We start from the raw sequence: 25765 nt of genomic DNA on the forward strand, positions 1-25765 counted from the left end.
ATAAATTACTTCATTAAGTGCACAATCTTTCTTTACAGCAAAATTCATCCCTGACAGCCAATTGATTATCTTTGTAAGTTTAGACTTTTGTCCCATGATTCTTTTAAAGTGGGTCCAATTCACACTCTAGTCTAAAATAGTTTGAGTCTACATTTGAATCTACCACATTACTTTCAAATAAGCACCATAAGTTTGAGGCCGCCAGGAGGAATACCAGAGGAAGACAATAATTGCAAATGCTCTATTTCTTCATTTCTTCTACCTCTGCTTAGGGCAGCAATATTTTTACTCTGGCTTCCTGTTTCTGGTACATGCCTTCTTTTTTTGCCATGTTTATACTTCCCCCTGTCTGTGGTTAAGTCAGTATAAAGCCCTAAAGCTGTAGCTTTAAGGCTCTCTCACTCAATCTCGCGCGCTTTCTCTCTCTCATTCATTCCTACACATAGGCTCACACGCCTGCTTTCCTCTATTTCTCTCTCTCAGAATGACAATTCTAAGTACAGCTTTTGGTATTGTTTTCTATTTACTTCAAGTCGTTTCTGGAGAAAGTGGCTATGCACAGAATGGTGAGTCATTTCTAACTTTTCTTTAGGATTTCTGATTATCTTGAGAACATACTTTAAGTTGCTCAGATCACTAATAGACCTGAGCCGGGCACTGAGGTGGAATGGAGAACTTACCACGTATTCATTGTGTATGTTCTCACCACCAGGACAGGGGTTGGGGATGGCATACAAAGTCCTAGCATTTTCAAGGGAAACGCTTTTGACTCTCCCAATGTGGATCTTAATGTTGGTCAATTCCTCTGCTCTTACAAAAGGAACACCCATTTAGATGCAACAGTTGAGCTGGTTATACCTTGTTATTCCTTGTTAAGAAATCAAGCTAGATTGGTTTTGCTTAGCTCTTCAGGAGGTTGCAAAAACGTAATTTTCATGATAAAATAATGTCTAGAAGCAACAGTTTTGTCTGCTACCTACCATTGCTACACCCCTAGCACCTAAAAGACTGTGTAGGACACAGTGGATGTTCAATACACATTTGAAAATTTCTTCAAAATACTTAAGTTTTGATAGATTTGTGTGAGATTCTTAGTAACTAACAATAGAAAAAGATCTCAATTAGTTGTCTCATTGAAATATATTTAGTTGTCTCCCTATCAGCAAATTTACTTTGATATCATAGTTCTCTCTGGGATCCTTGAAGAGCTTAGCACCTAGAAGCGGATGCTGCCTACTTAGTAAATATGTTGCAATTACAACAAAGCTGTAGACAAAGGTACAGGAGCAGCAGTGGGGCTACCTGGGAAGTAGGACCGCCAGCTTGTGTGTGAAAGTTAAACTCTTTCACTTGAAGAGTTAAAACTTATTTCCCTATCAAAAACATCTTACACATCAGCCTGATGACTCAGCTTAGATTTCTAAGTCATCCTCAGTCACTAAGGATGGAAATTCCTAGAATGTTTTTATTACAGGAATTGTCAGAGGGTTAACATTTTCCACCGTGTGACCATGTATGAAACACTTTGAGGGGGATGATGATTGTTCCACAGTAAACATTGCCTTGTGTTTTGCACAGAGATACTTGGCAAGTAACGCAGAAATCTTACTCTTTGGAATGTAATATATTCCTTCCCTCTGTTTCTCCCTGATGACCATACGATTTTTAAAAGAAATAAGAATTGTTATGAAAGCTGAGTTTTCACCTCAACTTTTAAAATTTCAGGCATTGTTAGGAGACCTGTAATCACCCACCCACATGATGACATCTAACTATTTCCCAGTTTGGTGTGAAAATTAATCAGCTGTTGTTTGTCAAAAGATAAGTTAGTTAGTTCTCTGATAACCACAAGGGTGATCAAGAGAAGAAGGAGCTAAAAATCGAAACCACTTACACTTTTAATCCACTAATTCTTTTCAGTAGGTAGATACTACCTTGCCTGTAATACACATTCCAAAAGAATTAAATTTTCATGAAAAGATATGCTTAGATAATGAGCATTTAAAAATTATAGGTTAACTCATTGTCATTCAAAAGCTCTATGTAATTTCAAAGCCAAAGTAATAACACTTTTGGCATAGACCTCTTTTTCAAAGGAGCCCCAAAGGTTTCATGTTCGTATTCTCAGAATTAGAATTCTTGTTTTTCCTTTTCATTACTTATTTCTCAAAAGTGTATGTGACAATAGTCATAGCTAACCCCTTTTGAGGTTTTACTGTGTTCTAAGTCTTTGTAGTTGTTCCTCATAATAATATGAATTTACATATCAGAACACGGAGGCTTAGAGAGGGTGAGTAACCTGACAAAGGACCACAGCTACAAAGCAGAACAGCCAGGATTTGAACTCACATCTGTCCAGCTCTGGTGTTGGGGAGCTTAACCACTGTGTATATTACTCTTACCTAAGAATTTTCAGCTTAGATCAGGTATAGCATTCCCTTTGTAAAATGACATGCAATTGTGCAAGTTGCTGAGGGGAATTTTTCTTGGTTATAAGGCAACTTTGCCCAGAAATATCTGCTAATGAGTCAATGAGCTACATCTCAAACTCTAGCCACTCTGATTATATGACCCAGTGCTCTGTATATTGTATGAGTACACACAGCAAGCTCACTTTGCCAGCCTTGTGGCTGAGGGCAGTGAGGGTGCTCCGTTCTGCCAATGCCCAGCATAGCCAATACTGTTCCGTCTCTGGCTTACTTTATATGTTAAAGTATTTTGGAGACAAAGCTGATCCTGGATGTCTGAATCCAAACAGTAATGTAGGTTCTGTTGCATAGGATGGGTGGAATGTCCACAGCAGAGAAAACACCAAGACAGCGTGAGGCTGCCATGTAAGGGAAGGCTACAACTACCCAGACCTTTCAAGGGAGAAAGGTGCCGGCTCTTAGGAACCGAGATTTAAGCCTGTAAAGTCACAATGAATGTGCTCTGTGAACCTAATTGGACGGCTGCCCTTGTTATTTAAAACGGTAATGGGGGGGGGGGCGCACCCTGCTAAAATTATATCAGGAGCCCTTACTGAGGGCAGAATTGTGAGCTCGATGGCTTCTAGGAATGTTCAGAAAGAGCAGGCCCACAGAGCTTGTCTAGTCGCGGCTTTTCCAAATTTGTTGCTTTGAGTAAGCCGACCTGTCACTCAGCTGGTTGGTCCCCTCACAACCCACTTTACTAACTTCCCCCACAGACCTACTAGTTTATTTAAATAAAGGGGGTGCTGTTTGTACATCTCATGGCCTTTGGAACGCTCAACTGGGGTCTAATTTTAGAATATTTTATGTCTGATTTAAAGCCCTAGAAGCATCTAATTTCTAGTATCGATGGGCCTGCAAGCAATCATAAACTCACACTCGAGTGCTCAGAACACCTTTGGTTACGGTGGGTTTTCTCGTGATCCAGGACGAGTATATATACTGACAGATTTTGCTCTATCAGTAGCGTGAAATATACATACAAAATGTCTATTTAAACTTAAGGTCTTCAATCTAACTTAAAAAATTAAACGCTATCTGTGACAGATTGTGCTTTCCAAAAATGACTACAAAAAATTTCTGATCCCCCACATACTTCCAGAATTTGCTCATTTTGATGAGATACAGTATCTACAGAAGATCAGTAAACACAGAAACATTACCTATAAGAGTTGTGGGAAGGTCCAGAAGTTCTAAGTACTGTCAACTCTAATTTTTTTTTTTATCACATTTGCCTCCGTTAGTAGCTTAAAACAAATTACCTTAAATAAATATCCACACAGCAGAAATAATCAATGGTGCTTTTAGTTGGGATGCCTATTTAGGGAAGGGAAAGCTACCCCTTAAAAAAGTAAACTTCTGATTGTAAGAATTCTATCATCTTCCTTCATTCAAAAAATGCTTGAGCCCTGAATAGAGTGGCTCGCTTCGTTGAGCGTTGTCTCGCAGAGCGAAAGGTCGCTGGTTCAATTCCTGGTTGGGGCACATGCCTGGCTTTCAGGTTCAGTCCCAGGCAAGGTGCATACAGAGGCAACTGATTGATGTTTCTCTCTCACACTGATTTGTCTCTCTCTCTCTTTCTCCCTTCCTTCTCCTTTCTCTCTAAAAATAATTTTTTTAAATCTTTTTAAATAAATAAAATACTTGAGAGGGAATAAATAAAGATTTGTCATAAGGTCAAAGGCTAGATTAGATATCATATGAATAACGGAGATAAAGTATCTCTTACTTAAAATGTACAAGCTAACAGGAAAAAAAATCACCATTTAAACAAAGGAAAGACTGTGCTTCGTGCTTCGTTCTGGATCTCTAAAGCCCTAAACCAAAAATAGAAATATCTGGAGGTTATTCCTTAATTGCAATGATTCTCTTTTTCTATTAGAAAAATCTGTGCTCATTAGGTTTTGTTTTGGCTTGGGGTTTTTTTTTGGGGGGGGGCCAGTGCGGGAGGGAGTTGGTTTTGAAAACTCTGTCTCATTTCTGCCTTCGGGCTTTTCTCCTTTAAATGCACCATAATCACTTCTCTATGTCAGCTCCACAGGCTGCCCCTGCATTCATGTGGCCTGCCTCACTCACAGCTGCAGGTTTGTGCCCCCACAGGAGACTTGGAAGACGCTGAGCTGGACGACTACTCATTCTCCTGCTACAGTCAGTTGGAAGTGGATGGACCCCAGCACTTGCTAAACTGTGCTTTTGATGAGCCGGACATCAACAGCACCAATCTGGAATTTGAAATATGGTGAGAAATGGTAGCTTCGGTGGGTGTTTAGAGATTCTCTGCCTCTCTTTTTGCACGCTGTGCGGCAACGGTGGCAGAGGAAGGACCGGGTGGGGGACTCATTATCAAACATTACAATGCATTCCACAAGCGTTTGGGAACTCCTTGCCCTTCACCAGAAGACTCATGCAAAGAAATTCTTTTGGGTTCATCTTTCAGGTTGGGCAGCAAGAGACAAATGATGGTATGGATCACAGAGATCCTATATCCCTCCTAACTTCGTAGCAGGATGTAAATCCTGGTTTGCCTAAGACACTCCTAAAAAAATCTCCTGGTGTGACACAAGACAGTCTCGTGTCTTCAAGTGGCATCCAGAGCAGAGTTGCCTGGTTTCTAATCTCAGCACCAGAACTTAGCAGCTTTTTATCCTAGAGCTAGCTATGTAAAGTATTTATGCCGGTTTCTTTGCCCGTTAGATGAGATATACTACCTCACAGGGAAGTCGTGAGGATTAAATCATTTAATGCTTTAGTAATTTAGTTACCAAGTACATCCGGTATATAATAAGTAGTGGAAAAGAGGCATTAAGTCAAATATCTATGAATAGGAACCAAACTTCTCACTTCCTTGACACCATTCGACTTTAGGTGATACTCCCAATATCAATCTTCCAAAATCCCACAAGAATAAACAGGCTCTTGGTCTCATGAGGCCCTGGAGAAAAGGCCAAGAAAAAGAGAAAGTCTCTGTTTTGAAAGTTTGGGAAAGAGCTCAGACAGCTTTATCTTTCTCCTCTGCAAATCACCACTTGCTGTTGAGGGTTACTATCTCTCATGACTGGAAAAAAATACTCAAACATGAAATTCTGATTTGTGGTTATCCTCACATTCCTGTCAGGTACCCTAATTTTAATTAGTTTCCTAGTAAGGAAAGTGGGTCAAGATCCACCAGTAGTAAAAGGGGGCTTCTTAAATTCCATAGACACTCAGACATCTCCCAGGATATATGGTCTGGACAAGCCCTGAATTCCATGTCTTACACTAATTTACAGGAGCTTCCTGCATCTCTTCATGCAGAGACCCCTGCCGCAGACACTGGGTAAATGTGGCTTTGGACTTGAATTCCATAGCGTGTTCTCTGTCTGCCTCTGTCGATTCACGTCTATAACACACTTTCCAGGAATCAAATACATCGAGAGAACAGGAACCCACAATATCCAAAATCTATGCTGCAACTAGACTACATGAGAACAGCCAAACAACTCATTCAAACAATGCACTCATTTTGTGGGCAAAACCTCCTCCAACATAGAGGTGTGATTTTGGGTTCTCTAACCCACTAGTTGACGGCCCTCGGTGATTACTGCGGTTTCTCTTCAGGAGTCCGAGGCTGACCTTTCTGTCCACTTTCACTCATACAGCATCTGCCCACTTCCTTGCACACTTGAACAAGCTTGTCCGCTTCCTTTAGCAAGTCTTTTCTTATTTCCTGCCATATTTTCATCTATCCATAGCCTCCATTTGGGTTTCTCGATTGGATTCTGGTATTTCCACTGGAAAGGAATTACCTTTCAAACATGTACTCAGTGAGAAACAATAAGGATGAACTCCTTAGAAGGTTACGTTGTTATTTTCATAAAGGTACGTATGTCTCCAGGAGGGACTGGTGGAACTCCTAGGTTCAGAGAGGGCAACTCATCTCAAATTAAACTCACTTACACAGAGTGCTGGATCTGCTGTTTCGATTGAGTTTCTATTCCACACTAAAACTAGATTTGTGGAGCTTCCCCCCCCCCCATTAATATAATGTATAAAGAAGAAACTGGAAATTACGTTTTCTGCTAAAATCACTACAAAGGTAGGATTGCTGACATAACCAGGTGCTGTTTCCCAGAGGGCTCACCTGGGGCATTTTTCTGTATGAATCTACCATCTGCCTGATCTGGCCATCGGTCTCTCAGGTTTAGGAACCTAGTTACTTAGTGCTCAATGTGCAGAACCATCTCTCAGAGATGAATTGAATTAGCCAAATTCACAGGGCTGGATTACCAGCATACCAATCAACTACCTCACACTGACAGACACAACTATCATAGAGCCCCAAATATTCATGCTGGGCTCAGGGTGGCGTTGGGGGAGGAGGGAAGAGGGGGCCAGTAGGTCGCATGTCAGTATAAACCCATTCTTACAGGGGAACCTGAAAATTTTTCATTCACCAGGACTCACCAGCTGTCAGGTACCTGGAATGACAAAGCAGAGGCGCTGGAAACAGGTACCTAGGCTGGAATTCAAAACTAGCTCCGCGCCCTGGGGAGTTATTTCAGCTCTCTGATCTTAACAGCTGTCTCGCACTGGGGTAGAAGCATTAGTGTCTAACATATGGTCAGTGCCTGTAAATGGTACTTAATTCTCTCAATTGCCAGATTTCCGTTTAAAAAAATTTACATTTTCATTAAAATTTTACCCTTTGCGGTAGTATAGATGGACCTGCGGAGCATCACGCTAAGTGAAATAAGCCAGTCAGAGAAAGACAAATACCATATGATTTCACTCATACGTGGAATCTAATGAATAAACGGAACTAACAAGCAAAACACAGGCAGACTCATAGCTGGAGAGCAGATGGCAGCTAAGTGTAGGGGAGGGGGAGGGCAGAGGGTGGAGAGAGTGAGCAAAAGAGAAAAAGGAGCCGTGGACATGGACAACCATGTGGTGACTGTTTGGGGGGAGGGGGTATAAGGAGACTAAATGGTAACGGAAAAAAAAACTTTCAGAAACAAAGAAAAATGTGATCAAAAGGTTGTTCAGTAAATATAGAAGCAAACAAAGGAAAATGTGCCTGTTGATTTTAAGGCTAGAGTTATTTGGTTCAGATCTCAAAGTGGTTACATTTTTAGAATAAGTTGCCAGCATTTACATATCTAGGTATCTGTTTAAACATCAGATTTCATAATACCGGGCACATCCAGCAAAAAATAGATGAACAGAACTCCGGCTGCTTCTGCAGGTGGAGTCTTAAATGGCAGCCCTGAAGTTGGGCTCACTTTCCTCAGTTACGTTACCTGCACAGGTGCTTGAATTCGGGGCCCTGCTTTTTAAGTGTCTGCATGATTTTTCTAGTCAGCTCTCAGGAGGCCATCGTATTGCCTTCATTTCCACACCTGTTGGCACCACCATCATTCCCATGTGCCACCTACAGATGCCACTTCAAGTACGTCATGTTTTGTTTTCCGCGATTACCACCCATGTCACAGCTACACCTGGTCCGGTCTGTCTCTCACTCTGGACTTCGCCAGCACTACCTGTCAAGGGCTGTTAGTTACTGCAGTCCTTTCCTCAGGACACTACACTAACTTCCAAGGTTGTTCCGTGTGTTTGGGATACATTGTCTTTCAGGACCAAATAAGGACTAAAAGCTATAGCTTATTTTCATTTTTGTTTTTAATATTTCCATGTAAATGTCATCATCACACTAACCTATATAAGATTGCAGGAAGTTTAGGAAGCTGAAGGTGGGGTAAAGAAACAGGTACTATGATCCCCGGCAGTCCCTCCCTATTTTCAGAACGAGGGGATGATTTGTGTTGAGTGGTTTCGGGTTGCTGTCCTGAAGGAAGGCCCCACAGGGTCACATTTGTTAGCCTATATGACTACTCAGCTTTCCTTAAATACCCTAGAATGCTTCTATCCAAAAGAAATACAATGCAATTCACAAGTGTTGGGGCCAGGTATGAAATTTTAAATGTTCTAGTAGCCACATTTTAGAGAGGAAAAAATAGGTGAAATTAATTTTAATAATATATTTTATGTAACCTAATATATTCAAAATATTACCAACATCTAATCAGTATGAACAAAAATACTAATGAGATATTGTACATTATTTTTGCATACAAAACCTTCAAAATCTGGTGTGTACTTCGCGTGAACAGCACGTCGCAGTTTGGGCTAGCCACATTTCAAGTACTTGATAAGCCCGCAGGACAGGGGCTATTGTGTTAGACTGTATAGTCCCAGGACATCTCTAACCCTAGCGCTGCATAGTTAGCCACCAAGTAAATTGCTGTAATTTAAGTAAGTGGATTGAAATGAATCGGATTGAATTGAGTTGAACTACTCCCGGGGGCACACCTAGTTTCCTCCAATGACCTGACGCCAGGGTCAGGGGCACGAAGCAAGGTCACTGTTCCAGCTGCAGTTTTATCTGAGTTTCCTGATAAGGCTTCTCCCCTCCCCCTCCCCTGTAAAGCAACTCCGGGAATTCAGAGCCCTTAAAAGGATGTCCAGGCTCACAAACTGACCATATGGTGATCTTTATTTTTCATAGATTATTAATCTCATTCCCCAAAAAGTAGAAATGAACTGACAATACCATTGTAGATTCTTCTTAGACTTCCAGCACCACCAGGAACTTGTTCCACAGTAAGGATGTATAGCTGAATGTTCCACATGTTCTTTACTTACCACTATATTCCACACTCAATAATTGAATTAAAAGCTGTTATCCTTCTAATTCCTCCACATCCCATGTTTACCTACAATTGAGAAGTAGGATTCTGCCCCAGTTCACCCTTTCTATCCGTATTCATCAAATCATGACAACATTGCCATCTTCAAAACTTCCGATCTGGCCCCATTCCCGAGGCGTGTTCCCTGGCATCCCTCTAGCTTGTACCCTACACCCGGTAGGAAAACCCATCTAGCCCAGAAAACAACACACCCTCGAGAAACTCCAACAAACACACATGCACACAAATGTGCGCACACACATTCAAAACCAGAACAACTGCCTACCCCTAAAACATAGCAGTTAACTAAAAGCTACATATGGGGGGAAGGCAATTTTAAGGAATGTCCCACAAAGAGTAAAAATATTTAAACAATTAATAAAATAAGGAGCTTAACCAGTCACTCAAAGACCGCAGCAGCCTAAAGGTGATTGACGCTGCACCTGAGGTTGAGGTGCTGTCCTCACACCGTAGCCCTACGCCCACCTCACCTGAAGCCACGCAGCCTCCAGAAGTGACCCAGCTGGGCTCACTCGAGCCCCTGCAGAGAGAAGTTAGACACGTCCAATTCACCGAAGAAAACCAACACGCATTCTGGATTGAGGTAGTAAAGGACCTGCCCTCTATGATTTGGAAAAAAAAAAAATGTATCTGATTATTGAAAAGGATTCTTTTTATGTAAGCAAACTTACACAGGGGTGCTTTTTTCTGCCACAACCCCCACTTCCAATTTGACCCAGCTGTGCCTCTCTTAGGACTATTTGAGTTTAAAAGGCATGTAGGAAACACAAGCTGGTAACCATGGTTATCATAGGACAGGAAAATTAAATGGAGAGTCGAGGAAGGAAGAGAAATGAGTAATTTTACTTTATTCTGCACGGTTGCATTGGTTTACAGTGAGCATACATGCTTTACTTTAATTTTTATGCACTTTATTAATTAATTTGGTTGACTTCCTTCTTTGATGATAATTCATTTTGGCAGTAACATTGCCTATGGTGAAATGTACAGAACTTAAGTGAGTTCTGGGAAACAGATCCAACTATATTCCCCAGTCAAGACACAGAACATTTCTTTCCGCCTAGAGGGATGCCCCCGGTCCCCGCCGTCCCCCCTACCCCCGCCGACGAAGCGCAATCACAGTTCTGAATTCTATCACTGTTTGGTTTTGCCACTTTCTCATAGTTCTTATAAATGGAATAACACACGGCTCACTGTTTTCTGACTCACTTCCTTCACACACGCAATGTTTTTGAGATTTATCCATGTTGATGCATGTCTCATCACCCATCTTTTCAATTGCTGAGTATTAATTTCACTGTATGGATATATCACCAATTTTAATCCTTTCTCCTCTTGATGGACATTTGAGATTTATCAACTTTGAGACTATTATTTTTTTAAGCTGTCATGAACATTTTTGAACAACTTGGTTTGTCAGTACACATTCTTGTGTCTCTGCAGTAAAAACAGTGGCATGGCTGTATCACGGAGCAGGCGTGTATTTCACTTTATAAGAAACTGCACAACAGGCTTCCAAAGTGGTTATGCAACTCTACCTACTGCCAACAATGTATGAGCTACAATCATTTCCAACATTTGGCTTTGAAACAGTATCTAGTTATTTTTATTTACATTTCTCAAATAACAAATACTGTTGGACCATCTTTTCATGTACTTCTTGGTCATTTGTATGTCTCTCTTGCCTTTTTTACTGCGCTATCTGTCCTTTTATTATTGATGAGTGTAAATTTTTTATACGTTCTGGATACAATTTGTGTGTCAGATATATGTATTACTGTTATTTTCTTTCAGTCTGTAGCTTGCATTTCATTTTCTTAATGGTGTATTTTAATAAGCAGGAGGTTTTCATTTTTGATGAAGTCCAATATATTCTATCTCTTTTCTCTTTTATGTTTCTTTTTGTGTCATTACTATCTTTTTTATTGCCAAAGTTAGGAAGATATTTCCTTCTGTTTTCTTCTAAATATTTTACAGTTTTAGCCTTTATATTTAGATCCATAATCCATATCTAATTAATTTTGCATAAGACTAAGGTTTATATTTTCCATACATTTGCTCAGTTGTTCTAGGACAATTTGAGGCAAAGGTTTTCTCTTTCCCATTGAATTGATTGGGTGCCTGTATTTAAAATCAATTAACCTTGTATGTGTGAGTCTGTTTCCAAACTCTGTATGCTTTTTATTCATCAATTTATCTATCCTTATGCCAGTACTAAACTGTCTTGATTATCAAAGCTTTATAGTGCATTTAAAATCAAGCACTGTGGGTCATAGTTATCCTACTTTTTCATTATTGTTTTGGCTGTTCTTTGAATTTCCACATAAATTTTAGAATCAGCTTGTCAACTTTTTTTAAAGCCTACTGAGATTTGGATTAATATTATATATGGAAATTTGGGGAATTTTTCCATCCTTCCACTGCTGAATTTGCTAATCCATGAATGTAAATCTCCATTTATTTAGATTCTCTTTAATAGCTATCAGGAATGTTTTGTAATTTCCATTGCAAAAAAACCTTAAACATCTTTTATTCATTTTATTTCTATGCATTTTATGTTTCTATTGCACACGTTGAGCTGTTATTTTTAAGTTATTTTTTGTTGATACTAGCCTTTAAAATTTTAACTGACTTTTGTAAATGAGCTTGGTGAAGTCACTTTATTAGTTCCTGTAATTGTATTGGAGAATATGATTTTCCATGTATACAAACATGTTGTCTTTTTTTCTTCCTTTCCAACCTGTCTTTTGTTTGTTTCTGTTGCCTAGCACTGGCTAGAGCATCCAGCACACTGTTGAATATAAATGCTGAAGTATTCCTGTCTTGTCCTTATCTTAGGTGAAAATATTCACAATTTCACCATTAAGTATGTTAACTATAAAATTTTTGTAAATTCTCTTTAGCAGGTTAAGGAAATGTCCTCCTGTTAATTATCTGCTGAGAGTTTTTATCATAAATGGATGTTGAATTTTGTTAAACACTTAATTTACATCCCTTGAGATGACCAGATTATTTGTCTTTTATTCTGTTAATATGAATTATATTGATTGATCTTGGATTGCTGAACTTATCTTGATGTTCTGGGGTGTATCCTCTTTTTGAATTGTGTATTAACATGAATATGTAAATATTTTCCTAAGGAATTTCACATATACATTCTTGAGGGACATTTATCTGTAAATTTCTTTTCTGTAATATTTTTTGCCAGCTTTGGTACCACAGTTGAGCTAACTTCATAAACTAAGTTGGAGAGAGTCCAGTCTTCCCTAATTTCAGGAAGCATTTTTCTAGGATTGACACTATTTCTAATATAGAACTTATAAGTATATAACCATGTGAGGAACAGTTTTCTTTGTAGGAAAGTTTATTAGTAATAAATTTAATTTCTTTGACAGAAATGGAACTTTTAAAATATTTAGCTTCTTCCTTATTTTCTCTTTTGGGCAATATCTGGTTTTTAGTGATTACATTAAGGATTGCAATATTCACCTTTATTGTATCAGAATTTATTTAGAATTAATATTGTACTATTTCATGTAAAATATAAGAAATTCACAACAGTATAGTTCCACTTATCTTGTCCTATCTTTTGCACTATTGTTGACATATATTTTACTTCTACATATCATATAAATGCCACAATAGTGTCATAATATTTGCTTTAAGTAGTCAGTTCTCCTTAAAGAACTTCAGAGGAAATATATATTGTCTTTTATATTACCAAAGTGTACTATTTCTGGTACCCCTAATTCCTTCCTGTAGATCTGAAATTTCATCTCGTATCATTTTCCTTTGGTCTAAAGAACTTCCTAAGACAAATAACCTCAATTTTTATTTATCTGGAAATATCTTTACTTTGCCTTCATTATTGAAGAATGTTGTGTGCATATAAGAATTTAAGGTGAACATCTTATTTTTTCTCTTTCAGAAATTTAAAGATATTATTCCACTTTCTTCCAGTTCTCATAGTTTCTGATGGAAAGTGATATTTTTCACTGAATGTTTTCAAGATTTTCTATTTGTCTTTGTTTTTCGGCCATTTGATTATATTGTGCCTAGCTTTAATGTTGGTTTTTTTTTTAGCTTTCTTGTATTTTCCAAGTTCTTAAACCCAAAAGTTGATAATTTTTTGACATATTTGGGAAATTTGGAGCCATTATTTCTTTAAATATTTTTTCAGCCAAATTCTTTCTCTCCTTTTGTTCTGGAACTCAAATTACATACAGGGTCTGGCACAAATAATGCCCTTTTTTTAATTATAAAATCTTTTATTACAAAATCATAAGTATGTAATTCTGTAATATAACAATAGCACACTCAAACATACAATATGACCTTTTAGGTGAAATGTTCAAATTCAAACTATAAATTATTACACCTATATCATTACCCTACCAACCACACTGAAACAGACCTTGCTTCTGTTGGACCCTGTATTTATGCTTACAGGCCACCAACACTTTTCTTTCATTTCACACTGAATAATGTCTACTGATCTTTCTTCATGTTCACTGACCCTTTTTTCTGCTATCTTCAATCTGTGTTAAGCCCATCCCATACATTCAGTACATTTTTTAAATGTTTAGATATGTACCTGTTATAATGTTTTCACTGTTTTCTTCTATTGTTTCTGTTTCTCCATTAATATTAAACACCTGTTTAATAATCATGGCATTGTTTTATGTTTAGTCCTTAAACATATTTATAAAAGCTGCTTTAAAGTCCTTTTTCTGCTAGGTCCAAGATCTCAATCATCTTAGGGTCAGTTTTTATAGATTGCTTTTTTCCTTGACTCTGGGCTACATTTTTCTTTCCCTGGTTACTTGTAGGAGCTTTTGAATGTAGGAAAAACTTTATTGATAGTGAGGGGGCAGATTCTGTTATCCTCTGGCAAGTGTTAATTTTAGCTTTGTTAGTTAACTCGCTTAGATTAATTTCCAAATTCTTCTTTTGAGGCAGCATCTAAAATCTATGCTTAGTTCTTTCTAAAGCCTTATAGCTATTTCTATCTCATAGTTTCCGTGGAGTATCCTTCACACAGTCATAATTAAGAGGACATATAATAATTTGAGTGCATTTTTATGCTGACTTGGTATTTGCATTTCTCTTTTTTTCTCATTTCTAGGCATTTCCCCCAAAATTCTTTCCTCTGATTCCTTAAGAAAAAACTGTTTGTTATATGGTAGATGCCTATCACAATGTGAATCAAGGAGTGCCATCAGACGAGAAAAGAAGATAAAAAGGAAAAAAGAAGCATCGATCTTATCCACCCTTTTTAAAAGGATGAAATTCCCTCTAGTTTCTGCCTGCTTTTGGTTACTCTCCAGTAATTTTAAATAGGATTTTCAGAAATATATTGTCCAGAGTTTATAGTAGTTATATATTAGAAAATCAGTGTGGTTTAAGTTACTCTGTCATTACTGGAACCATTATTGGAACTAAGCGTTATGCTTTTTTAATAGGAATTTTTTGAACAAGTACAATTGGGGGCTTTTGATGTTAGTTGCATGGTAAGTCTGTCTTCTTCCGTTTTCTGGAAGTCCGATCTTTACTGGGAACAGGAAGTTATGCAAGAGACAAAATTCAGTCACCAGAGCATTGTTATTGCATGTTAAGTAGGGAACATGCGAGAAGGGTTGGTTTTAAAAATCTGTTATGAGTTAAAAGTAGACTACAGTCAAAATTACCTATAAAAATCCCTAAATTACCCATTAAATATATATGGTTTTATGTATATAATCCTTTAGACTATTTCATCATTTCTTTTAAGACTTTTTGGTCAATGTTTCTTTACAGGCTTTCTTTCATTTATTCCTGTAGGACATCATAAAATGCAAGTACCTTCTCACCAAAACAATGTATTTGTTTTTCAGTGACCAATTATTAAAAATAGGAATTTTCCATTACTTTTATGAACACACTTTGACTACTTTAGGTTCACTTGCATCTAATGTCTGAGTAAATCATCACTGATGATAAAGGCAGCAAAAAGCTACAATATTTTCATTTTTTTCTCTGACTTTCACATGCATCTACCCACTCAGTTACCTATGGACAGAGTTGAAGTCACACAATTGAAGCATAGAGTGATGTTATACCATTGTACACAGAAACTCCTGCTTGAATTAAGACAGATCCTATTTTTGTTTCTACAGTGAGTCCCTTGTGGGTGTAAATTGCCTGAATCTTAGTAAACTGCAAGAGATATATTTCATCAAAACAAATAAGTTCTTACTGATTGGAGACAGCAAAATATGTGTGAAGCTTAGAGGAAAGACCTTAACCTGCAGAGAAATGAAGATAGTCGATATAGGTAAGAAGACTGGGGGGATGGGTGCCTTTTTTCAGATGTCTTAAGGTACTGATAGTGTCTATTGGATTGTCTATATTTTAAAAGTGGACAAATCGTGAAAGCTATTTGCAATAAAGAACATCAAATTCTCTAATACAAATAATTTCTGTTTTTTGAAATGTATTTTTTTTCAACCACAGTTTACATTCAATACCATTCTGCAACAGTTTCAGATTCACAGAAAAGTAGCCAGAAAACCACACACTCTACGGAGTGGTCCCCTTGCATCTCCAAGCACCCAGCTGACCCCATACCCACTTACCTCGACATCATAGACTATATTCCCCACACTGCAAACCGCATCTCTGTGCCTATTCTGAAACGAACCAATTAACCTTTTCACCTTTTTCACCCAGCACCCCAACCTCCCTCCCCTCAGACAGCTATCAGTTGGTTCTTTGTAGGTATGAGTCAAGTAATTTTTAAAAGAAATGAAAAATTCGAAGCTTATGCTATTAATTCTTACTCTGGGAATTCTCTGGGTTGTCACACTCAGTGAATGAAGGTGATTGGCACCTACTAACTGAAAGAAGAGGTCATTTATACAAAGTATCTATCTGGGTCTCCCGTCATCCACTTACCTATGTTCTTTCCTGTCTCACCTCATCTTCACCTGAATTTCCTGCAGCCCTGTACTTAGTATTTCTGAGTGTGTTTAGCTAAATAATCAAGTTCTTTCAAAAAATCAATACACCTTCTGTGTTAGAATTCCCCAGAGCAAACAGTAAGGGATGGAGATATATATGTATATGAGAGAAACTGGCTCATGTGATTGTGGGGCTGGCAAATAGGGAATTTGTAAAGCAAGAGAGAAGGCTAGAAATTGAGGTTAGAGCAGATGCTGTAGTCTCGAGTCCCAATTCCACAGGGCAAGCCAGGCAAGTCTGGAAACCCAGCAGGGCTTTTGTGCTGCATTCTCGAGGCAGAATTGTTTCTTCTTCAGGGACTTCAGTCCTTGCTGCTCAGCCCTTCCTCGGACTGTATGAAGCCTACCACACTTTGGAGGGTAATCTGTTTTACTCAAAGTCTACTGCTTTAAAGCTGTCTTTTTAAAAGATATCTTTAGACTGGCGTTTGCCCAAACAAGTGGTTACCATGTTGACACATGAATTTACCACCACAGTTTCCTAAAAGACCTGTTATTGAGGATTGATACCAAATCTGATTTGGCCTAGAAGACGTATATCATACTTTGTTCAAAATGGTAATTATATTTCAAATAAAATGATAACTTGAGTTACTAAACTCATTTGCAGGTTTTCTTTGGCTCTGTATAATATTCATATACAAAATAATACAAATCAGTAAATCCATTCAATTAGCTGCTTCTAGGTCAATAATAATTACCCATTTACCATTTGGTTATGAGGCAAGTAAATCAAAACAATCAGAAAGATTGGGAATTTAGACACAAAAAAATTATTTTATTACTTACAGACTTATGACCTTGAGGTAAATAAAGTTCTTTTTCAAAACCCAAGATACCCTGGTATAGAAGAAGGTCTGAAACAGTTATGATATATCAGTGCAATGGAGTACTAACTACCTGTATGTATTCCACCTAGGGAGATTTCATAGACATGTGAAAAATGGTTCAAAGTGATTGAAGACAGAAATTCTTTTGCTGGTTGTAATTACTGTGTCTCTATCTCTCCAAAGTGTCAGACACTCCCCACCACCACCGCCTTTACCCTCAACAATACAATTAAATATTAAGAGTGATACTCATCAGAGACAGCAAAGAGAAACTTGGTATCTAGTCGCAGCTTTGTTTCACTAAGATTGTAAAACGGCGAGTAAAAACAAAAGTTTCATGTGTGAACAAATATCTTGAGAAAAAGCAGAGCTGTTGGAAAAGAGGCACGGACAGCACAGTGTGAGAGATGACGCTCCCAGAGTGTCTCTGTGCATGTGACACAAGCTCACTAGATTTGCATATGCGGAGACTAGGCTGCCTGGGATGGATGTTCAGTGTGTGGGCTGCCCAAGAGCACTCTGTCTAAAGGTCTCTCCTTTGCGTGGCAAATCAACATTCCCTCTGAAAGCAGACAGAGCGGGCAGAGATGCTCAGCCCCCGGGCAGGGTCATGGAGCACTGAGGAGAGCCCCTCCTTCCAGAATCCCACCTCGCACACAGGGCCTGCGTGCATGTCAGGGAGTGAGCGCGTGAACATGCATGGCATGCCCATAGCTTCGGGGGGCACCCTGCCCCATCTGAATCCCTAGATCTCACATGCCCAGGGCTTTTAGGGGTCCACATTCTGTAGCCCCAGCAGACTTCAAACCTGACAGCCTCGCTGGAGGGGCAAGGAGGAGACACGGGGTGCGCACACAGCTGGTAGCACAGGCCCCTGTAAGGGGGCTCCTGGGAGCGCCTCGGGGCTTTGGAAAGCACCCCTGGGCAGGGAGGATGAGGAGTGGTGGCGGCGTGTCTCACAGTAGCACCTTCTGATTCCTAACGTGACCTTTCATCAGTAGGACTGTCATTTAATTAAATTCCAACTGGATGCTCCTGGTCAAGCCTCAGAGCCAGTGCTCCCCGGGAGCCCCACGCCTCCTCTCGACTTCCCCATCTTTAGGTCCAGAGAGAGAGCTTCCTGCCTTCCCACTTTTCCTGGCAGGGTAAATTTATATAATTGTCCAGGTTGTGCAAGAATAAATAAACGTGTTTAAGTGTTGCTTGAGGAATGAGCATCATTTTCCAATGGGCTCAGAGACGACATTTAGGTTGGAGGCTAAATAAAGCTAGAGGCCTTAGAACAGGCCAGCAGGAGGTAACGGGGTCCAGAAACAAAAGCTACACGAAGAAGAGTGAGCCCCAGAGGAGAGAGAAGTGAATTTAGATCCTCTTAAACCATCCCACAGGGACCTGGACAAAAGTCAATCAACCTCCCTGAGACCCCGTTTCCTCCTCAGTATAGTGGCCATAATGATTGTTGATGGCAAGTGATGTAAGTACAGCACTTGGCAATGAGAAGGTAGATAGTCGATATTATTCTGGTCTTCCCTTAATTCTTCCTTTATCTTCCTTGGGAGATGGAGACAGAAAAAGAAACTCAGTGCGAGAGGTTTTGTTGAAAATGGGATTCTTCACTATTCCCTTGAAAGAAGGGTAAGAAGTGGCCTGGCCAGTGTAAAGGGGTTGACAGTATTCTCTGGCGGTCTGTCTGTCTACATCCATCCCCTTTCCTCCTGTTTCCCTTTAGAGCATCGTCTCTTCATCTGGTGTATGTAAGGAATCAACTCCCCCTTTCATGAGATGGCCACAGGTAAAGGAAGAGCCACTTCCTCTTCTGTAGCACCTCTGGAGAAGTGCAGGAGAAACTTTAGGCAGTCGCCACTGTGAGAAGCTGATGGTAATATGCAGGCCAAACTCCACTGCACAAGCTCATTTTACTGGGTCAGCAAGTCACTCTTGAAGTCCAACCCAGATGGCCCAGAATCAGCTCAGCCTATGGAGTGAACGTTTGTTGAACACAGAGTTTCTCATTAACCACAGGCTTAGGTTAGATTTTGACCTATATGCTCCCCTATTTCTGTCTGAGATCAGCCAGGCAGAAAAGTCACCGCTCCCTCCCTAGATTACTAACCTCCCAGGCTTTGGGGAAGGAGCAGCTAAGGGGCAGAGAAGGGGAAGCCCACGGTCATGGCAGGGTGCTGCCTGACACGCCTGCTCTTCTAGGAATTCAGCACCTGTCTCAGGGTTTGTTCTGCCTGAAATAAAACCTGTGTCCCTCCAATAGCATTTCACATAAGACGCATGTGATCCCAAGCAGCAACTCTGTGAGGGAGGCAAGCAGAAAGAAGAGGCCAGAGAGGGGTTGGGAGCAAATGTAAATGAGGTTGAAGCAGGGGGCAGCCTGAGGTCACACTGGAAGTTCCCAGCCAGGGCCAGAAGGCAGACCCTCAACTTCTCTATAGCCGAAATGAGGTACAGGTTTGTCACCGGATCTTATAGGAATAATGAAGACTCAAAGCTTAACCACTCTGTTTGGAGGCGAGCTAATAAGAAATATCCAAAAAGTGAAGAGATGTGTTTTTGTATAAAATTAGCACTAGCTGCTATAACAAATAAGCCCTAAAGCATATGGTATCTCAAATGCCATTAAATTTATTTCTTGCTCTCCTAAGGGCAAAATGGATGTTTCTAACCTGTGGGTGGGGGTCCTTCAAGCCACATTCAGGGCTCCTTCATCCTGTGGCTCCACTGTCATCGATATATGACTCTGAGAATAAGCCTAGGGTCATGCTGTGGGGTTTCTAGGCCAGGATAGGAAGTAACTAATGTATATCACTTCTGTTCACACTGCTCACTAGACCATACCCAACTGCAAAGGAGGCTGGGAAATGTAGTCAGGGCTCCAACCAGGATAAAGAAGAAATGGTTTTTTGAACAAGAATGTGATTCCCAGGGCAGATGAACTTTAAATAGTATAATTATTTCCTTGAATGCCTTATTGGCTGAGCTCGTTTCTTTTTCCTTTGTAGTTAAACCTGAGGCTCCTTATGATGTAAATGTCGTCTATCGTGAGGAAGCAAATGACTTTGTGGTGACGTTTAATACATCCCACTTACGAAAAAATTATGTAAAAGATTTAACGCATGAGATAGCCTACCGCCAGGAAAAAGATGAAGCTGATTGGATGGTGAGTCAACTACACGTATAGATTATAAAATTTATAAAGGTGTATATATAAATACATTTAATAAATAAATTACATGTATAAATTAATATAAATTAAAATATAAATGTATAAAACTATAAAAGAGCAACTTCTTAATGTTACATAATTTATTGTTCCAGAGGTACCTTTACGTGGGGAGGTCCCCAGCAAATTTGTGCTCAAAATGTACCTTTTACTTAAAGAAGCTCTAAGAGTAAGGGCTTCAGGTTCTACAAAACCTGAATCTCCTCTGGCCCATTCCTCTTCTGACTCTTTTTCCTTGCTCTGTTTTTTTGCTTTTATGATGTCTCTGAACTACATTGTGGGCTCACCGTACAGGTCAAGACCAAATCAGTCATCTTTGTTTGGGGGGCCCCAAGAAGCAACCCATGTAAGCACAACTTTCACAGACAAGTCAGGCAAAGACATCACCAAGTCAGAGCCACCACTGATTAACGGAAGTTGTGAGAGCCGCCGAATGGAGGAAAGAGGAATGTAGAAATAGATTTCTGGAGGAAATGACTTTTGCTCCTTAACCTTACCATTCCTTTTCACCTCTTCTTGGGATGTAAAAGGAAAGAGAAAGAAAAAGAAGAGACTGACGGGCAGGAAGAGAGGTGGGAGGTTGGGAGTCATTCACATTCTCCCAAGTGGGAGAGCCCAGCTCACCTGCATAAAGACCCATGGCACTGCTGCCCTCCTTTGCCATTTGTTGCCTCATTTAGGAGCCTGTATCCTCTGTCCCCAAATCTCCTGCTGACCTTTCCATGTGTTAAGAGTCTCTTCTTATAACAAATGTCCCCATTGGAGCAAATGTCCACAGAACTAAAGACACCCAACGTGCATGACTTGGGAGATCTGGGCAGCACCTCTATTTTTTTTTTCCTAAAACTGTGGTGGTAATTTTTGCTCTTCAGCATGTGAATTTATCCAGTACAAAGCTGACACTCCTGCAGAGAAAGCTACAGCCTGATGCAATGTATGAGATTAAAGTCCGATCCATCCCCAGTACTGGCTATTTTAAAGGCTTCTGGAGTGAATGGAGTCCAAGTTTCCACTTCCGAACACCAGAGACCACCGGCCGAGGTGAGAGGTGGATGTAGTCACTGGGCCCCACAGGGCACTTCGCAGGTCAAAGAGTGTGAATGAGAGTGAGAGCAAGAGCAATGGCCCCCCAGAGGGCTTTCTTCACGTTCTTTGCAGAACACCTGCCATCTTTGCCCTTTTTGTGAAGAACCAGGAAGTGCTGGGAGTCAGACCCTCAGGTGCTGATCAGCTGAGAGAGGCTATCAGACTCCACTCCCCTGGGTGCTCCTGGGAACTGCTAATAATTCTGACCAACCCCCCCCCCCCCCGCCACTACCTTCAGTTTACCAATTCAGACTGTGATCTCCAAGACCCCCCCTTGGGAACACCTTTGTTGATGACAGACTGGCAGGTTGATGTGGCTCTCCCATGCCCCCCTTTCCAGGGTAATGAAGATGCCCTGGTGGTCTAGGAAATGGGAGTGTCCAGAGAGCGAAAGGGCTGGCTCAACTAGGCCCCTGAGGACCTGAAGCACCACACATATCCGTCCCCTTTGGAGGACAATGGGAACTGATCGGCCATACTGACCTTTCGTCCTCCCCTGAGAAGTGGCTGAGATGCAGGGGAGAACATTTCTCACACCACCCTCCCCCCGCCACTTGGCTTCTTTTTCTTGGTGATGGGAACTGGGGAGAGAATGCTGGTATCTTCGATGCTAGGTCACTTTTACCCATCAAGTAACAGATATTCTGGGTCTAGTCACCTAAGTCAGTGCCACTTAAGCCAAAATTCCCCCATGAAGCCGTGAGACAATCCTGTTCGCTGAAGAGCAACTTTCAAAAAATAGTAAATGAATTTGAGTTGCTACGTAAACTCAAATCACCCTGAGGTCTTCCTCAGCATGCTTAGTTTAAGATTGTTAATTTAGAACTATCCTTGCATTCCAGGGAAGATGGATCCTGTTCTACTACTCATCAGCATTCTGAGTTTCTTCTCTGTGGCTCTGATGGTCATCTTGGCCTGTGTGTTATGGAAAAAAAGGTAAATTTCTTTCATCAAAAGGGTGGTTATGTGGGATCCCAGAGAGTCAGAGCTCTAACCTTATTTATTGATGAGAAAACTCTAAAGGGGAATAAGGCATTTCAGGAATTACAAGGCCTCACATTCCTCTCCATCCTTGGGCACTCGTGAATTTCCATAGTTAGTTTCCTAACAGGTGAGATATATAAACGGGGCATCAGGTGGAAGCTCCTCCAAACTTTTCTTCTTAAAGGAATAGGAGTCATGCCTCCAGAATGGGCAAGCAGAGGCACCCACGGAAAACACAGAATATATTTGAAGTCTTGACTTGTAGTACACATTTGTGCGAGTTTGCATTCTACCTTATGATAAGGTCATGTTTGTTTTATCCTAAAATGATGTTTTAGATACCTAGCAGTCAAGTTACTAATGCTGTAGGAAGATGCCCTCAGCACAGGGCCACGTATCCCAAGAACTGCAAAACTCCAATTTGAAAAGCACCATCTTAAAAACAATTTCTCTGGGTAACTTATAAAACATGCCTCACTTCTACAAAAGTGAGAGAGAAGGGGTTGCTGCCAGTAGAGAGAAGGGATACGATGACAACATATCTGTATCAGGAGCAGATGAGCAGGTCCAACTGTGGCTCCATAACTAGGCCACTTCATTGCCACACCTCATTGTTCCTTTTCTCCGGGGTTCTTTCTCAGAGGTGTATCATTGCTCTGTCTCGTTCATAGAGTAGGTCACTGAAAACAATCTCTGGTCCGACTCCTCCGTGGATTGGTAGGACACTGGGGCCCCAATAAAGCAAGTTTATTGCCCAAGGTGACCTACTGAGCTGTGGCAGAGCCAAGGCTAGAAATCTCTTCTTCTGATTTCTAGTTCAGAATAGGTGGAAATACCTGTTGTGCCTGTTCCCTCTGCCATCCTTTTCATCTGTCCATGTCCTCTTATTGCAGAATTAAGCCCATTGTATGGCCCAGCCTCCCTGATCATAAGAAAACTCTAGAGCAACTGTGCAAGAAACCAAAAAAGGTGGGTGTTTCTGACGCTTTTCTGTCACTATGTTGAAGGCATCCCAATAGCCAAGAATGATATTATTAGAGTATAAGGAATGACTGAACCTCCAGTTTTGGTCTTTTGTGTATTCCCAAACCAGGGTCCTTCATAAGATTCTAGCGGCAGTTTCTGGAAGTAGGAAACTAAAATGAGACATGTTTCAGAACTTTCTCCAGGCCTCCCCAGTGCTGCAGGGCACCCCCAGTGGTTATTTCAGACCCTGAGGTGTCATAGCACCTCCAAAAGCAATGAGGCAACTAAAACGTGGTGGTTCATGCCTGACGTTCCCAAATGAGCCCCTTTCAGAAGTCCTTCAGATGTTTTCCTGAACAGAACATCTGGTGGTGCACTCTTCATGCCTTCTCTCTTTTTTTTTTTTTGGTGCAGAATCTGAATGTGAGTTTCAATCCTGAAAGTTTCCTGGACTGCCAGATTCATAAGGTGGATGGCATTCAAGCTAGAGATGAAGTGGAAGGCTTTCTGCAGGACACACTTCCTCCACCACTAGAGGACCCTGTGAAGCAGAGGCTCGGAGGAAGTGTGCCGGGCCCCCACTGGCCATCCGAGCATGTAGGCATCACCCCAAAAACTTGCAGAAGAGATGCACCCCTCGGGTGCCTGGCTGGGAATGCCAGTGTGTGTGATACCCCTGTGGTCCCTTCCTCCAGGTCCCCAGACTTCAGGGAAGGGGGCAAGAATGGGCCTCATATGTACCAGGGCCTACTGCTGGGTCCTGGACCTACAAATGTCACCCTGCTCCCTCCATTTCCTTTCCAATCAAACATCCTGATGTTGAACCCAGCTGCCCGGGGACAACCCCTCCTCACTTCCTTGGGATCAAATCAAGAAGAAGCCTATGTCACCATGTCCAACTTCTACCAAAACCAGTGAACTGTAAGAAACCCAGGCCCGCAAACGTGTGACCAAGAAAGATGACTGAGCTCCTACTCCCCCTCACAGCACAAAGAAGACAAAACTAAAGCAACTCTCTCCATAACCTACCAAATTCTGAAACATCGCTGTCCCCTCTCCTCCCCACTCTCAGCACGAGGCAGTAGCATTCTGCTTCAGATGATCCAAACAGTTCAATTATTTTAGAACATTCAAAAAGCAAAAGAGCAAAAAAAAGGAGGGGTCGAGGAAAGGATGAAAGGAAGGGATGAGGCAGGCAGGAAGGGAGCAAGGAAGAAAGAAGGAGAGGAGGTCAAGAAGGAGAGCTGCTATTATCAGAATCTGCTGTATGTCCAATGCTGAGTCAGCATTTAGCATGTCTTTCTGCATCCCCACAAGAATTCCATGAGATGGGGGCAATTATTCTCCTTCTTATTGTCTTTGTTATAGATGATGAAACCGAGGCTTAAGGTAACTTGTCCATGTTTTCCACTAAGCATCTGATGCCCAAGAGTCTAATGGCAGTCTCCCCGGAGCCACAGGCCTTCCTCTTAACTAGAGACTGTCCCATTCTTGGGTGCCAAACCTCACTAATAACAGGGTGACTATAATTCATGTTCATGCTGGGTCACCTCTGAAAGTAAAAGGCGAAGTTATAAGTGATCACTCCAGGATGATAAGCATAAGATGAGGAGTCTCTCAGACAAAAACTATGAGGAAGAAAGTTGGGGAGATACAGTTTCACGATATGTCAAATGAGACCATGCATGGTCCACTGTGTCTACAAAAATTGAAGAAAACAACAAAATGCTACAAAGCCCATTTCATTTCATTTTTCTGAAAAACACTCAAGGGGGGATAAACTAGGAGCCCAGGATTTTGATTGTTGGTTATCAAGAGCACAGTCCCCTTGCTACCACACCCAGCTGCATACATGGATAGAGGACAAACCTGTTGCCCATGTGAACAATGAATGAGGAACAACCCTTCTGTGTGTGTCAAGACTGCCCCAACCCAAGCTCATCCGCCAGTCGTCTCGAGTTCTACAGGCATAGACATTGCCACAAACTTCAGGGAGACGGAGTTCTAATAAGCATGTGGTGCACAAGATAGTAAGGATAGACATACGTTCAAGGTTTTTTGGGGGGGTTTGTTGTCGTCGTCGTTGTTTATGTTTTGTACTTTTTCTTTGTTCTGATCTTAGTTTGTTTGGGGGGAGACTGTTGTTAGTTTTCTTGTTTTTTTGTTGTTGTTGGTTTGTTCTGTAATGTCCGTGAAGACAGTTTAGGTGGTGGACTAATAGGCCTTACCTGTTGGTTTTAGGAACCCAACAGTACTCAGACCATCTTCTCCTTCAGTTGGGTGTCTCCTTTCCAAGTTGTTTTCTCTGAATCAGTAGTAATGAATATAATCCCACACCCCCTTAGATTTGCTTCAGGCTTTGTGATTTTCAAAGCACCTCCATAAGCATTATCTCTTTCATTTCCTCGACATTTATGAAAAGCCTCCATTGTGCAAACCACAGTGTTAGGAA

At 40.8% G+C, this 25765-nt stretch overlaps 1 protein-coding gene across 1 annotated transcript; it reads left to right on the top strand.

Annotated features, from left to right (window-relative positions):
• Positions 1 to 400: 400 nt before the first annotated feature.
• IL7R (interleukin 7 receptor) lies at positions 401 to 24468 on the top strand. Its single transcript, XM_054583937.1, has 8 exons — positions 401 to 566; positions 4572 to 4710; positions 15373 to 15530; positions 20057 to 20214; positions 21150 to 21318; positions 22206 to 22299; positions 23241 to 23316; positions 23728 to 24468. The coding sequence occupies exons 1-8, from the start codon at positions 485 to 487 to the stop codon at positions 24229 to 24231; spliced, it is 1380 nt and encodes a 459-aa protein (XP_054439912.1). The 5' UTR covers positions 401 to 484; the 3' UTR covers positions 24232 to 24468.
• The last annotated feature ends 1297 nt before the right edge of the window (positions 24469 to 25765 follow it).

Source organism: Pteronotus mesoamericanus, unplaced genomic scaffold (assembly GCF_021234165.1).
Source record: "Pteronotus mesoamericanus isolate MK-2021 breed Mesoamerican mustached bat unplaced genomic scaffold, CSHL_Meso_final contig_75, whole genome shotgun sequence".
Taxonomy (NCBI): Eukaryota; Metazoa; Chordata; class Mammalia; order Chiroptera; family Mormoopidae; genus Pteronotus; species Pteronotus mesoamericanus.

Bases quoted from the DNA above. Each gene is read 5' to 3' on its own strand.
- IL7R (XM_054583937.1), top strand. From the start codon at position 485: ATGACAATTCTAAGTACAGCTTTTGGTATTGTTTTCTATTTACTTCAA. The intron at 15,531-20,056 runs GTAAGAAGACTG...TTTCCTTTGTAG, and splicing joins AATGAAGATAGTCGATATAG to TTAAACCTGAGGCTCCTTAT. The intron at 20,215-21,149 runs GTGAGTCAACTA...TTTGCTCTTCAG, and splicing joins AAGATGAAGCTGATTGGATG to CATGTGAATTTATCCAGTAC.